At 33.1% G+C, this 16,941-nt stretch overlaps 1 protein-coding gene across 1 annotated transcript in view; it reads left to right on the plus strand.

Moving 5' to 3' along the window:
* The window catches only part of LOC136025253 (kinesin-like protein KIF11-B), a 208,655-nt gene that overhangs the window by 85,160 nt on the left and 106,554 nt on the right, over positions 1-16,941 (plus strand). Inside the window, 1 exon segment of the mRNA XM_065701097.1 lies at positions 4,201-4,383. Within this exon segment, the coding sequence (XP_065557169.1) occupies positions 4,201-4,383 (183 nt within the window).

Genomic DNA, 16,941 nt, shown 5'->3' on the forward strand with positions numbered 1-16,941 from the left:
TCACGTTAAGCTGAAAGAAACTACCGAAGAAACGTTCTCGAATTTTACACAGCGTCAACTTGAGTGAGTGGTGTATAAAACACAAGTACCAATATTCCTTCCCTCTGCGGAAAATAAAAAACAAAATTCAAATAAAATTCTCAAATTTGGAAAGCCTTGTTTTCCACGGAGGGGGGGGGGTATTTTCAGGGGGTAAATGCCGGCCACCATATATTAAGAGTTGCCTCATCAAAATAAATAAAAATTAAAAACAAGTCGCAGTCAAAATTATTAAATTGAGGTTGTGGAATTTGGCTTATTATTAACATATTGCACGACAGAGTCATGAAATACAGCTATTTTCTTCTTTTTTTTTGATGATTTTTTTTTGTGATTGGTCTTTTCCACGTCATTTCGAGGACCACTTTTACATAGTTAAGACTCGATTTAGCTTATTTTGCTTAAGTGACATTTTTTTTTTTTGAATATAATTTTATTTTGCTTGATGGGCAAATATTTTAGTTTTTTTTTTTGTTTTTTTTTTGTTTTTTTTTTTTTTCGTTTGTTTTTTATGTTCATTATATTAGGTCTATTTGCCCAGGTCTTTTATTTTGGGAAGTTTACGATTAGGGAATCGTGCAGAATGATTGAAAAACAATGAACAATTTACGTCAGTCTCTCGGCATCCCAATCTATAGAACTCCCCATATCATAGTTGTTATTTCTGATATCAAAACATTAATAAATAAAATTCATATTTACGCAATTAAGAAGTGACTAAAGCTGCAAACGACAAAAAACTGCCACTAGGGATAACAATTATTCCGGGTCAACGATTAAAGGATGAATTGAAAATAGATTATTTTTGGCTTGACAAAGCAAATCTTCAGGTGGGACGTTGCGAATTGGCGAGTTCTTTTAATTGTCACATTCTTAAGAACCTCTGCCAGAATAAAGGGACCAAATGGAACTAGGACTAGGTTTTTTATTTTGTCTTCCTTTAAATCTTCGAAATTAAGCTTCTCTCTCGCTCAATAATTATTTGTTGCCATTATGTACTGTCATGTAGAAGCCCAGAAATTCCAGGTTCATGTCTGGAAGCCTGTATCAACAGAAGAAATGGGGAAAAAAGCTAAGCTGAAGACTCAACATATTCATGGAAATGTCATTTCAAGATGCACTGCATTCCAAAGTGGAACCCCATAATTCAATTAGCTACTAATTCTTTTTTTTACCTAGAAACCGTGTGTCTCCAAAGATATACCCCTCTTTTGAATTCTGTGCAATTCCAAAAATAAGATATACCCACTCTTGTTGTTTTTTCTTTGAGAAAACCTAAAATCCTGTTAGAAATTTTAAGCTTCGAAACTGAGATATGAAAAAAGCACACACACAAAAACAAGCTCCTTTATGTAATTAGAGGTTAACGAGAGTCCTCTAACGCTTAAATGTGAAACATCATCTACAGAATATATAATTCTTATCACGCACTGGCTTTATGAAAACCTTATCTCGCGTTTGACCCCTCCACCCCAGAAATGAGTCATTGGGTACGGGACTTCTCCTGACCCCTCCTAAAAAAATTACAATCCTATCTATATCTTAGTCTTTCTTTTCTGTTTTTTGTTCATGTAGTTTTCCTGTTGTTGTTTGGGTGGGGAGTTCGTATTTGAGAAAGTCCCTTTTCAAAACTACAATTCAGGAAATATTAAGAAGCATATGGATCAAAATCAAGAAAGAAAGAGGCTAGCAATTGTATAAATATTCATTAATATAAGTAGAAATACTTACAATAACATAGATGTTCTGAGAAGGTAAAATAACAAGTTTTTTTAACGAAATTGTAACATTTGAATATTAATATCATGAAATGATCCATGCTAAATTTGATTTGAAATAAATTTGTATTTCTTTTAGTCATTATGGTAAATTATTTAAATGTATAAAGTATTATTTTTTACGCTCGAGAGTCAAAAAAGCAGTGTCTGTCCGTCATTTTTTTTTTTTATACTTTATTCATCCATTGTCCTTTTTTTCTAGAATTGTTTATTCTCGATTTTATATTTTATTCAATTAGGTATTTAGAAAAATATGTCTTATCGGTAATGCAAATAGCTAGCATCATTGATAGGGTTTCAAACATTTCAGAAAATTTAAATTCAATTCTTGCTCGGTTTTTATTTTCAAGGTCAAGTAAACCTAAATTTTTCTTTTAATAAAAATTCTAAGAAAAAGAAAAATAATTCTAAGAAAAATAATTGTTAGAGATTCAACAAAAATTGTTTGTAGTGTTTATCAACAATAAAATTGAAATTTCAACGCCTGAAAATCGGCGAATCGAACATTAAATACCTTATTAGGAGTTTCCTGATCATTATTGAATTTCTAATTTGTTGACAAAACAACATGTTGGATTTTGAGATCCTTACTGGATTTATATCTTGTTTGTTGGATTTCCTGTTCTTTAACTGGATTTTCATCACTAGCGTTGTTCAACTAAGTTAGGAATACAATCTAATTTCTAGGTTTTATTATTCAGCTTCTCTTCCTAGTTTTGAATCATCGGTAATTTTTTTTTGGATTTCTAGTTCTTCCATTGGATTTCCATCGCTAGCGTTGTTCAACCTCCTAAGTCAACACTTTAATATCTAGTTTTTATTATTCCCTTTCTAGTTCCAGAAGCATCAATAAATATCAAATAAATAGTCATTTATTAAAAAAAAAACAGAAAATTACAACAAAAATTTCTCCCAGATAGTATGACACCTCTTGACGCCTGTACTTTTTCATGGTCTTACGCATCAAAAATTACGAGCCTAAGAAAATTTGCCTTATTTTCAAAAAAAGGGGGGACCCCTAATAGTTGTAGAATCTTGATGAAAATCACACCGTCAGATTCAGCGTATCAGAAAACCCTATTGTAGAGGTTTCAAGCTCCTATGTGCAAAAATGCGGAATTTTGTATTTTTTGCCAGAAGAAAGATCACGGATGCGTGTTTTTTCCCCAGGGGTGATCGCATCGACGCAGTGGTCCTAGAATTTCGCGAGAGGGCTCAATCGAAAGGAAATTAAAAATTTCTTTTTTTGGAAGCTCCAGGTTCCTTTACGTGCATGTAAAGGACTTGAATGCCCTTACAGGCGTCTTCTTTCCTCTGATATTTAATTATTTGGCTATTCAACGTTAGCAGTAAATTTATGGCAAATTGAGGGAATATTTTTTTTTAACGCTTTTTGGGTCTCAGTCAGAAACGACGTTCATCCCAAAAATAAAGGTTGTTCTCACTGAAGGATTTTTGTTATAGATTAAAGTCAGAAGGCACTATGTTTTAACCATTAGAACTGGTAAGATTAGGCTAGCATCTTAAGAAATTTTCTACCTAAAAAAAGCGCATCTAAAACTTAAAAGATAATTTTTGTACATAAATTTATGTGTGTTAATTTCGTAGACAAGTAAATTCAACTCATTTCAAAGTTAAAATATATTTCCTTGTTTTTATATTACCTTTTTAAACTCAAAAATCAATTAGCAATCATCTTTTCTGTTACAATTCCAATATTTGAATTGATTTTATAATGAACATATTAGTTTCGATGTTTCCACAGTCACATTTAATATGGTATTCAAGAAATTTAAATCTACTGTTGAAGTCCAAACCATATTGATTATATAACCCATTTACGTTGAAAATTAATTTTTTTCTACTGAAAAGTACATAAATCTTAGTACATTCAATAACTTATTGGAATTAAAATAGCAAGTCACAATTTCAACAGAAAAATTGGATTTTTGGGGGGCTTGTTTAAAGTTCTGCAAAACATTTGTTGGAAATCAATTTTTGTTTTTACAGTGGACAGCAACTCTTCTTTAGCTGTTTGGTATCACATACTTTTAGCTTATTTTTTGCCGATTTTTTTTACGTCTCCTTTTTAGATTTAACACTAATTTCAAAAATACAGATAGGTCTTTTTAATTAAAAGTTGAATTCTCGTTTTGTCTTATTTTTTTTTAATGTATGTGGTTGTGTAAGTTTCAACTTAACCAATTCAAAAAACCAATTAAAACTAATGTTTGTAATTAATATATTTTAATTTTAATTAATTTTAATTAATATAATTATTAATAAAAATTAATTTTCATTTTCACTGTCCTTGGTACTCGAACATCAACTAAGCCCAAAGATTTATTGAACACCGATTTCAAATTTTGCGTGCTCTTTTCAGGAATACACAGAAGAAATTGAGCGCCTGAGACGTGATCTTGTAGCAACCCGAGAAAAAAACGGTGTCCATCTCAGCTATGAAAGTTATACTGAGCTTGTAAGCTCGAAAGACGTTACTGAAAAAGAATTGACCGAAAAACTAGGAAAAATAAAAGCCCTAGAAGAGGAAAAAGAGAAAATGGGGGTAAGTCTAATTTGTTATTTGCTTTATTTTTAAACCTGTGAAGTAATAATCACAATCATGGTTTTATCTTTATTTTTGAAAAATATCTCAAGGGACTGTAAAATGTCTAAAGAAAAATAATTTTAGGAAAAAGAATAATACACAGATTTAAAATGTATATTTGAGCGAGTATAAGAACTAAATTTGTATTATATACTTTGACTAGTGCAAGAGCATTCCACTTTTACTTTTTTTTTCTTCTATCCCGTGCCCTTTCTTTCTCCGTCCCTCCTCCCTCTTTCCCTCCCTCAAGCTTTTCTCGTGGGGGGGGGGGTTAGAATTGAAAGAACGACATATTCTAGCTAATAATTTCTAAGTTTCCTTGTTTGAATTTTTCTTTGCCCCTCCCTTCCTTATGCGTAGATTAGACACATGTGTCGGCTTTGAAGGAGGGCTCCATCCCCGTACCCTTTCTTTATCTTTCCCTCCTTCCCTCCCTCAAGTTTCTCTCTCTTTTGCATGTGGGGGAAACGTCCTGGAATCGAGACTCATTTTAGTGGGCGCTGAATGTCAACGGGGGGCGTTCTTCCTGGGGAGACTGTTCTATCAAAGCTGCGTGAGTGTTTTGTCGAACAACTACTCTCTAGTAAGTTTAAGTTTAAAGTAGATAAGTAGATAGATTTAAAGTAAATAAACTCTTTAGTTTTAAGTAAAGTTTAAAGTAGCTCCAGGGCTAGAGATAAATGGGCTCACTCGATGTGTTGAATGCTAATCACCCAGAATAGATAATCACCTAACATTACCTTAGATGACCTCTCTTGATAGCGAGCGCAAATTAATTTGAAATGATAGAGGATCAGAGGAATAATATGAAAGAGGGGTACTGGAACCATGGTGAGCAACTTCAAGGTGTGAGAGTGGAGGAGGTATCAATAAAGACAGTTTTCACTGTTTTGAATAAAAATTAGTTATTTGTTAAAGCATGGTTACCTACGTTCATTGTTTACAATAATAATAATTAAAAAGTATGAATGTATTCTCAGCTCAGGGAGAACAACAGATGCCATCATATCGAAGGACTTACCCTAGCTGTGGCGGCTGAAAATTTATTGAATTTCCCAAGAATATTAAAGCGCAGCCCTCCTACTTGCATTGAATTAGCTGAATCGTTTGGGAAAGGATTAGAAGTCCCCCTCCTACTCTGGAAGGCCAAAAGTACACGTTGAGTGCAATATTTGAGAGAATGACATTTTCCTGGGATAAGGGGTAGTTTAACGTTTCACCCCTTCCCCCAAACAATTGCGCAGGTTACTCCTCTCTCGCGATATTTTTTGGGGGGTTTGAGGAGCGTACCTATGGGAACCTATGAACATTAAGATAAGCAAAACACGAACTGATTACTTTAGAATTTGTGTTACTAAATCCATATGTAATAGCAGCTAATCATGTACAGCTGAAGGTACTAATATATTCACCAATGAAAAATCCTCGTCATTTAGAATTATCTTGTTTTTGTAGCCTCTGCTTTCATCATGTCAAAGATAATTGGGTTTTAAAGACTAGACTACTTAAGTTATGGACGTGAGGAAACACGCCCTCGTCTCCTGATGAAAGTATCGGTTACATTAAATGTTAGAATTTGACGCGAATACCCGTGTTCTGGTATTTGCTCATTACATTTTCTGGAATTTTTGGTGTTTCCTTTTAGCTGTTATGACGTATTTGAAGTACCTTCGTTCTCCTGAGTGATTGAAGAAATATTAAAACTTACGGCCGAGTTATGTTATTCTCGTTCTTGGGGTTAAAATCAAAATTAAGCGGAACTGTTATGTCAATATTTTATTCCGCACGTAATTTAGTGAGTTGAGCCAATAGATTTATCACCTGATTTAATACCAGATATAAAGAAATTAATTGCAACACAAAAGCAGGTAATGGTGGTAATTTAGATGCAAACCTAAATACCCGGTTTTGCCTCCTTCAAACCCCTTTGGACACCTTTGCTGGTGAAACCTTCGCAAAAACACATGTTGTGTTTTTGTGGCACAAAACACAACATTTTGTGTTTTGGGGTTTTGGGATGTGTCTGAAAACACAGGTTGTCTGTTATAGATTATGGGATCTTTATGATTGACCTGTATGAGTCTTTATGATATTATCGAACCAAAGAGAAGATTTAAGGCATGTTCTTGCTAAGTAGAAAAATGGAAGCTGGAACTGTAGTGTTTCCATTTGTAGGATTATTTTTTAATGATATTTCTTTTATTATTAATATTAGTACACAATATTAATACTAACGCATACGATACTTGGGTACAAATCGGTCTTGATTCCAAAACAAAATCTAGCCTTTTCAGTTTTTTGCACTTCTGTAGTGCAAGCGTAAAGTCGAGGAAAGGCTCATCATTCACAGGTTTTGCCGTTTCATTATCAACAGGTACGACTATGGTATGGCTCGGGCATTAGATTCCTGCAACCCGAATTCAGTCGAATTCAGCTTTACAATAAGAAGAGTATATAAGATGTCATTTTTTTCCCGAAAAAGCTCGTTCTTAAAGAAATAAGTAAAAATAATTTCTTGACTATTTTTAAAGTTTGACTATTTTTAAAGTCTTTTTTTCTTCCGAGAATTGAAAAAAAAGAAGAAGGAGGTACATTCGAATAGTATTGAATTACGTAAGCACTGTTCTAGCTATAACCTTTCTAGCCTATGGTTTCAAAGAAAGAAATTATTAGGAGAATGAGAAGGTTTTTCGAATTTTTCAAAAAAAATTAAAGTTCCGTTATTCCATTTTATATGATAAATCCAACAACTTAGTCTAGTTTTTCCAGTTTTTTAGCTTACTTTCGGTGCATTTGTTCAGGACAAAAAAAAGTTTGATTGTCTTACAAAGCATGTAAAAGGTAGAAAAATCTACTGTCAAATGAAGCTTAAGAGACATGCTAAAATAAGATGCTTTAATTTTGAGCATGTTTTTTTTAATACTTCTTTCTAATATAGCTTTAATGTATAATCGAAAAATATAATTGCATAGTACTAACAAATTATAGACTGTATAGACGGTTAAATCATATGTTTAATAAAATTAGGATCCCTCTAATTTTTCAAAAACAAAATTAAAGGAAGCACAATGCAAAAACTGTGAGTGTTGGGAAGATTTTGACTATAATTTTTGAATTAAATATAAAGTTCTATTAAAATTAATGTTAATATTTCTTGAGCTAAAATGGTTTCAATTTTGTTCTTTAGTGTTAAGGGTAAATAAAAAACTGTTCGATGGAAAGGGTGAACATTAAAATTAAAAAGAGTAAGGTGGATTCTTATTTTATTTATTCTTATAGTTTCATATCATAATTTTTCAGCTAATTATTTTATTTCTAATACGGGTGAATTCCTATTAAGTCTCTGAATCTCACTCCCTTGTCAAATATTTTATATTTATATTATATTTATTTATTTTATATTTATATATTATTATATTTTATATTATATTTTATTATTATATTTATATTATATTTATTCCCCTTAATCTATGACCGTCGATACCTTCTTTTCTAGAAACTAATTGCATGATAGGCTGTTGTGCCTATTGATCACATTTATTTCCTCAGAATTTAGAGAAGTTGTAGATCAGCAAATAAAGTTGTAATATATATATATATATATATATATATATATATATATATATATATATGTATATATGTGTGTGTGTATTTATTCGGCTTTAGGCAGAAACTCAAAAATATTTGATGATTTATACGTTCAACTTCATTTTCGAAAAATGAAACCAAGTCACCAGGGATTCTTTCATAATTCTTCATTAAAGTGCATAAAACTGTCATCATATTTTTATATCATCATACCATAATGTTGTCATCATATTTTGTCAGCTATCAACATTCTTCTTCACAATCTAGCTGTTATTGTTTGAAATAGGCAATTATTCTTTGGCTTTACAATTAAGCCTAATTGTAAACAAGACTTTTTAGTATATCAATCATCGATAATTAGGGTGTACTTTGTTATTTAACTTGTGTGATGAATTTGTGGACGGTAATCAGAATAGGAATACCTAGTATGGTCAAATTGAGCTTGAAGTATAGCACTTATTTCGGCAGCCAGTAACATAATTAATAGAAATTGAACATTCCTCGGTGAGATTTAGCAGTCTTTTTATTCTTTCTCTGCTATTCGTTTAAAAATATGGAATACATGAATTATAGAATGTTGGCTGTTAATTTTTTTTTGTTTTTTGTCGTCTTCTTGTCTTTTCCTCTCTCCCTTCTTTCCTTTCTTCCTTTATCGGTTGACTTTCTTTTGTGTTGAGTAGCCAGATAAGAATGTGGTTTTAATTAGCTGAGGGTGATAACCTCGCTTGCCCCCCCAAGCTTATTGCCTGTCTTGGCAGGCGAATGGCGAATAGTGTTTGTTTTCTTTTCTAATAAATGTATATATCTCTGTCTTAAGACATTTCCTACCTAAAAAAGCGCATCTAAAACTTAAAAGATAATTTTGGTACATAAATTTCTGCGTGTTCATTTTGTTGACAAGTAAATTCAACTCATTTCAAAATAAAAATATGTTTCCTTGTTTTTATATTATCTTTTTAAACTCTTTTTTTAAACTATCTTTTTATATTTTTAAACTGATAGTTCGTTTCAAAATATGGTACATGAACTATATAATGTTGGTAAGCCCTACGCTAGGCTCCCACCTAAAACACTTATAGAGGTTTTTTATGTGTCAATTTTTTAAATGCCTTTTAATACATAATATTTTTATTTATTTTTCTAATAGCCTATAACTTTTATAGCAATGTGAGCGTAGTCGCATAGGGGCTGCATGTAAAGCAACCCCGTAAGCAGGGTGAATCTTCAGCTCCGGGTCCTTAAATTTATTTATTTTTTGTATGATTACCATTTCATTCGTATATCTTTGATATTTTCACTGTTTTCTCCTGTCCCCTGACATGTATTGCAGCGGATATACTTGCAACGTTATGCAAGCGAACTGTGTACCGCGTGGTAGGAACAGGAATGAGGAGTATAACAAAAAATTTACTATAACACAATATTTTGATATAAGGCTAGAATTGGGGCTGTTGAGAAGGGAACATGTTTAAAAAATGATTCTTGTTTAATAATATGCAGAAAAATTGTAGCTAATACATTTCGACAGCAAGTTCCTATACTTTTCCCCTTCCCCTATCCCCCTCTAATGTCCAAATATATATCCCAAATAATGTATTTCCTATATGTTTTTCTCTATTTCTTGATTTCGTCACCGTTGATTCGATTTACGAGTACATGGGTCAAAACATAGGTGCTGTATGGTAAAATGCATGGGAAATATATTATTTCCGCTATATATGTTTATAGTAGTAAAGAGGAGGGGACTGGGAATAAAGTATATTGGAACTATAGTCATAATGTGTTAACTATAATTTTTCTGCTTATTATGAAGTTAGAATTGTTTTCCTAATGTTTCCTTCTCAGCAGCCCCAATTCTAGGTTTCTTAATTTTGTTTAGGTTTCTAGGTTTTGTTTAATTAGCTAATTGTTATCTAAGTAAAACATAAATGCTTTGGAAACCACTTTTAGGGTGCTCTTTATAACACAGTCTTAGCCTAAAGAAACAAAATAAAGGAACTAATGCGAATATCAATCAATTTCTCTACCTTTTGGCCATGAGTCTTATCCAGCTCAAAAATAGTTCATCAGAGATTACAAAGTGATCTTGGGCAAGGTTCTGTTGCTGTTGTCGTTTTTTTGTTGTTTTTTTTGTGCAGTGAAATCTTTGTTTGCATGAAAATGTGCAACATAGGCAGGATTTATGCCACTTTCCATCTGTGTATTTTTCTCAGTAATTTTTTAAAAAACATTTAATTTTTTTTGTTAAATAACTGAAAAACAGGTTGGTCGAACTTGGCAGCGATGTTGAGCTGATGCTTTACCCTGGGTTCCCATGTATACGATTATTTGCATGTCATCCCGATCATTCGGCCAGATATGCGAATATTGCAACTATGTGCAAATTTTGGCTAAAATCTTTCCTATTTTCCAAAATATCGTACAAGTTCATGAATAATTTTGATGAAGAACTCGCTTCAAATCAATAGGCAAGGCAAGATCAAAACGGCTGTTGAAAATTTGATTTTATCCGTTAGAAATGATTGAAATTTATGCGAATATATACGTCTGGAGCAGCGAAAGGGTTAAAATCGTTTCCTATCAAGTAATGTAAGATTTTGGCACATTGACTTGATAAAAAACGGGGCTATTGATTGCGCATTCTTCGCCACTTTTCGTAAAATTTCTTCTCCCAGGAAATTATTGACGTTATTCTTCCAGAAATGTTCTATGTTGAAAGGTGATCAATGTCCTGGATTGAAAATTAACAGGGGAAACTGTTGCAAGACCTTTTTGTGCCAATATTCCTGGCATTGAAGATTTAACTCGTCTCCTAGTTGAAACCTGACAAAAGCCCAGATGTTCTAAAGGTGTAAAAAGTCGACATGCAAACTATAATAACAAAAGGAAGGGATTGATGACGCTTTCAAAGAACTACAAGAATTACTCTTATGCAAGGAATTTGTCAGGTCCAACACAATTCTTGACAAATCGGACAAATTGAATTTTTTAATTTTTAGTTATTTATTTTCAGCCAAGCTGGATTTAAATACGCCAAATTAATTTGTCAAATTGGACAATATTCGTCAATATGACAAATCAAACAAAGTTATTTTTAAGCTTTTGTAAGGGAGCATAGATTTTTCTTATTATTATTCTTTTTTTTATATTTTTTATATTAATATTTAAAAATTCTTTTTTTTATTATATTTATATTTTATATTTTTTTTTATTTTTTAACTTTCGTAATAGCCCAAGCAGTGCTGCCCAGCGTTTCTTTACATTTTTTTTGTGTAATTAAAGTTAATTATTCATTTACTTTTCTTTGAACTACAGAGTTGAATGTTATGTTCGTTACACCCAATATTTACGAGCCGAGCTTGACACGTGGGGGGGTATATTTTATTGTTATATAGCATGTGTTATATAATGCGATCAAATAAGGATCTATATATTTATCTATCTAATATGCTATGATTAGAAAAAATATAAACTCCCAGCGCCAGTCACTGGAAAAAGAGGCATATTTCAAAGCTGAATCCGCATTCAACTAAGAATATATTTTATTTAAGTATATTTATGTTCTTCAAAAATGGAAATCTTAGGGTGAAAACATATAGTTCAACTAACAATCACGCAAGTGTACATGAATTAAATTCGGAGACAGCGCACCATTCTGGGAATAACGGAGCATAAATTTGATACGGTATAACAAACACCAAACAAAGGCGAATTAAAGGGAGGTATAAGAAATCACATACAAAATTAGAAATAAATTCCAGGGAAGAATTCCAGGATGTGTGCGCGAGCCCAGGGGCCACCACCCTTCAAAGATACCTGCTCACTAGCTATATTAATTAGCAATTAGCATTGTTATAAGCACGAAAAAATTTCATCAGACTGTCGAAGAGACAAATTGGGTGATTTGACAAAGTGACAAGTGATAAGATATTGTCATTGTCACGCCAAAAACCATTGGCATATCTAGAATGTTGATTATTTTAAAGGAGAGTAGGCCTGATAATAAGGCTGTGAGACTCTTCTCGAATACATTTTTTGTATTTATCCATGGATGACTAAATTGGAGTTAAACTGAATAATATTGTTTCGTTTGGTTATACATTTCATAAAAATACGTTATGCGCTCCTTGAGCTAGAGGCCCTAAAGTATTTTTTCTATCTGATTAAATCAAACAGTTCGTGATAACGAAATGTAGTAAGGAGCGACCCGGCTCACTAATAAATAAAACTCTAAAAAATGGAATTTTGATACTAAAAGATACATTAAAAGAATCGGATTTTTATGTTGATTTTAAATATATAAGTTTTATCAAATTTAGTTTTACTGATCAACGGTTACGAGCCTGAAAAAATTTGCCGTATTTCGGAAAATAGGGGGAAACACCCCCCCCCCTAAAAGTCATAGAATCTTAACGAAAATCACACCATCGCATTCAGCGTATCAGAGAACCCTATTGTAAAAGTTTCAACTTCTATCACAAAAATGTGGAACTTCGTATTTTTTGCCGGAAGACCGATCACGGGTGCGTGTTTATTTGTTTTTTTGTTGTTTTTTTTCCAGGCGTCATTGTATCGACAAAGTGATCCTAGAGTGTCGAGAGAGGTCTCATTCTAACGGAAACTAAAAGTTCTAGTGCTCTTTTTAAGTTACCAAAAAAATAGGCCCCCTCTCACGCTCATTTTTCCCCAAAGTCAACGGATCAAAATTTTCAGGTAGCCATTTTGTTCAGCATAGTCGAAAAACATAATAACTATGTCTTTGGGGATGACTTACTCCCCCAGAGTCCCCGAGGGAGGGACTGCAAGTTAAAAACTTTGACCAGTGTTTACATACAGTAATTGTTATTGGGAAGTGTACAGACGTTTTCAGGGGGATTTTTTTGGTTTGGGGGACAGAGGGGAGGGGGCTATGTGAGAGGATCTTTCCTTTGAGGAATATGTCATGGGGGAAGATAAATGCAATGAAGGGGGCGCAGGATTTTCTATCATTATTATAAAAAAAAAGAAAAATAAATATGAAAAAGTTTTTTCGACTGAAAGTAAGGAGCAGCATTAAAACTTAAAACGAACAGAGATTATTATGTATATGAGGGGTTCTTCTCCTCCTAAATACCTCGCTCTTTACGTTGAAGTATTTTTAGTAATTTCGACTATTTATTCTACGGGCTTTCTGATTCAGGGGTCATTCTTAAAGAATTGGGACACAATTTTAGCTTTAGTGTAAAGAGCGGTGTATTAACGAGGGGACAAACCACCTCATATACATAATAAAAATATACGAATATAGAAGTTCGTTTCGTAAGTTAATTCTTAAGTTATGTATATTTTTTACTAATAAAAACGTCCGTTAAAAATTTAAATTTCTAGTTGCCTTTTTAAGTAACCGAAAAATTGGAGGGCAACTAGGCCTCCTCCCCTACCCCTTTTTTCTCAAAATCGTCTGATCGAAGCTAAGAGAAAGCCGTTTAGCCAAAAAAAGAACTAGTATGCAAATTTCATTTTAATAATTTATTTGCGGAGAGCCAAAATCAAACATGCATTAATTCAAAAACGTTCAGAAACTGACGTTAAAAACGTCAGTTTTAAGCGACGTTAAAACTTAAAACGAACAGAAATTACTCCGTGTATGAAAGGGGATGTGCCCTTCTCAACGCCCCGCTCTTTACGCTGAAGTTTTTTACTTACTTAATAATGAAGCATTGAGAGAGAGAGTCAAACTTTCAAACAGTTCGTGGTAACGAACTGTAGTAAGGAGCGACCCGGCTCAATAGTAACCAAAACTCTAAAAAATGGTTTTTGATATCAATAACTACATCAAAAGAATCGCATTTTAATGCCGATTTTAAATCTATAATTTTAATCAAGTTTGGTCTTACCCATCAAAAGTTAAGAGCCTGATTAACGAAAATCACACCATCAGATTCAGCGTATCAGAGAACCCTACTGTAGAATTTTCAAGCTCATATCTACAAAAATGTGGAATTTGGTATTTTTTGCCAGAAAGCAGATCACGGATGCTTGTTTATTTGTTTTTTTTTTTTTTTAGGGGTGATCGTATCGACCCAGGGGTCCTAGAATCTTGCGAGAGGGCTCATACTAACGGAAATGAAAAGTTCTAGTGCCCTTTTTAAGTGACCAAAAAATTGGAGGGCGCCTAGGCCCCTTCCCACGCTAATTATTTTCCCAAAGTCACCAGATCAAAATTCTGAGATAGCCATTTTATTCAGCGTAGTCAAAAAACCTTATAACTATGTCTTTGGGGACGACTTACTCCCCCACAGTCCCCGTGGGAGGGGCCACAAGTTACAAACTTTGACCAGTGGTTACATATAGTAATGGTTATTTGGAAGTGTACAGGCGTTTTCAGGGGGATTTTTAGGTTGGGGGAGGAGTTGAGAAGAGGGGGATATGTTGGGGGAACTTTCCTTGGAGGAATTTCTCATCGGGGAAGAAAATTTTCATGAAGGGAGCGCAGGATTATCTAGCATTATTTTAAAAAAATACAATGAAAAAATAAGTATGAACAAGTTTTTTCAGCTGAAAGTAAGGAGAAGCATTAAAATTTAAAACGAACAGAAATTATTACGCATATGATGGGCTCACCTCCTCCTAATACCTCACTCTTTTTAAAGCTAAAGTATTTTTAGTAATTTCAACTATTTATTCTACGGCTTTTGTGATTCAGGGGTCATTCTTAAGAAATTGGAACAAAATTTAAGCTTTAGTGTAAAGAGTGAGGTTTTGACGAGGGGGTGAATCCCTTTGTAAACGTAACAAAAACATGAGAATATAGAAGTTCGCTACGTAAGCTAATTTGTAAGTTACGTATATCTTTTACTAATAAAAACATTCGTAAAAAAAATTAAAAATCCCTGTTGCCTTTTTAAGTAACCAAAAATCGGAGGGTAATTAGGCCTCCTCTCCCGCTCCTTTTTTTCTCAAAATCATTCGATCAAAACTATGAGAAAGTGATTGAGCAAAAAAAAAAATATGCAAATTTCGTTTTAATTATTCATCTGCGGAGAGCCAAAATAAAAACATGCATTGATTCAAAAACGTTCAGAAATTAAGTAAAAAAACAAGTTTTTTGAACGGAAAGTAAGGAGCGACATTAAAACTTAAAACGAACAGAAATTACTTTGTATATGAAAGGAGATGCTTCCTCATCAACGCCCCTGCTCTTTACGCTAAAGTTTTTTACTGTTTTAAAAAGTAGAGTTAAGAGAAAGAGTCAAACTTTAGCGTAAAGAGCGGGGTGTTGACGAGGAAGCGTCTCCTTTCATATACGAAGTAATTTCTGTTCGTTTTAAGTTTTAATGTCGCTCCTTACTTTCCGTTAAAAAAAACTTGTTTTTTTATTCAATAGCGTAAAGATCGGGGCGTTGAGAAGGGAACAGCCCCTTTCATACACGGAGTAATTTCAGTTCGTTTTAAGGTTTAATGTCGCTCCTTTCTTTCAGTAAAAACACTAGTTTTTTTGTATATTTAATCTTACTAAAGACAAGTTTTACACGCCAATTGAATACTAACTAGATATACGAGTTGTTCAGGCACGTGTGCAAAATCCCTGAACAAATATTTAGCGAAGCAGAACTGTGATGAATACTAAAAGAAGGACAACAGAGACGTTATTTAATAAACTTTAACATTATTTCAAGTATATTATAAATGAAGGACAGTGAAAATAAAATCTGACTGCTAAAATTGGTTAAACTCACACGACCATTCAAAGAACAACGTTAGTGAAAAAATTTAAAAAAGACTAAAAACATTCGGCAAAAAATAGTTCAATGAGACGGACACTTCTATGATAAACCCCCTACCGCTCAAGTTGTTTATTAACTGTCGCATTATTGAATCGTTTTTTGTTTTTGTTTTTTTCGTTAATTTCTTTCAGCTTAGCGTGAGACAAGACAAAGAGAAGTGACAGAATAGATAGAAAATATATAATTTGGGCTTTATATTTGCACATTGGGGGAGGGGGTGGAAGAATAGTATTTGGGCAGTGTGAAGTATAGTATTTGAGCAGTGTGATGATAGCTAATCCTTGCTCTGATGGGGTAAATTCAGGAAGATATATAATACTCAGCTACAAACCAAGTCGGCGTATTTTCTGTCATTCTTATATGAGGATATTTTAAGTAAGGAGGCGATAATAGTCATCTGTTACTTGCGCCTAAAAATTCAAAATTATCTTATCTTCACCCCTAATCGAAACTCACTTGGTAAGTATAGAGTTCATAAAATTACGTTTGGTAGCTTACTAATCCGTCTGAAAAAAATTCAACTTCCTATTAAGGTTTTTATAGCAAAATTTATTTAAATAATAAATTATCAAATGGTTCGTGGTAACGAACTGTAGTAAGGAGCGACCCGGCTCAATAGTAACCAAAACTCTAAAAATGAAATTTTGACACCAGTAGTTACAGCAAAAGAATTGCATTTTAGTGCTGGTTTTAAATATATAAGTTTCATCAAGATTAGTCTTGCCCATCAAAAGTTACGAGCCTGAGAAAATTTGCCTCATTTTAGAAAATATGGGGAAACACCCCCTAAAGGGCATACAATATTAACGAAAATCACACCATTAGATTCAGCGTAACAGAGATAATTTTCAAGCTCCTATGTACAAAAATGGAGAATTTCGAATTTTTTGCCGGAAGACAAATCACGGATGCGTGTTTTTTTTTTTTTTTTTTTTTTCAGGGGTGATCGTATTGACTCATTGGTCCTAGAATGTCGCAAGAGGGCTCATTCTAACGGAAATTAAAAGTTCTAGTGCCCTTTTTAAATGACCAAAAATGGAGGGCACCTAGGCCCCCTCCCACGCTCATTTTTCCCTAAAGTCACCGGATCAAAATTCTGAGATATCCATTTTATTCAGCATAGTCGAAAAACCTAATAACTATGTCTTTAGGGACGACTTAC

The sequence above is a fragment of the Artemia franciscana genome, chromosome 3 (assembly GCF_032884065.1).
Source record: "Artemia franciscana chromosome 3, ASM3288406v1, whole genome shotgun sequence".
NCBI classification, from domain to species: domain Eukaryota; kingdom Metazoa; phylum Arthropoda; class Branchiopoda; order Anostraca; family Artemiidae; genus Artemia; species Artemia franciscana.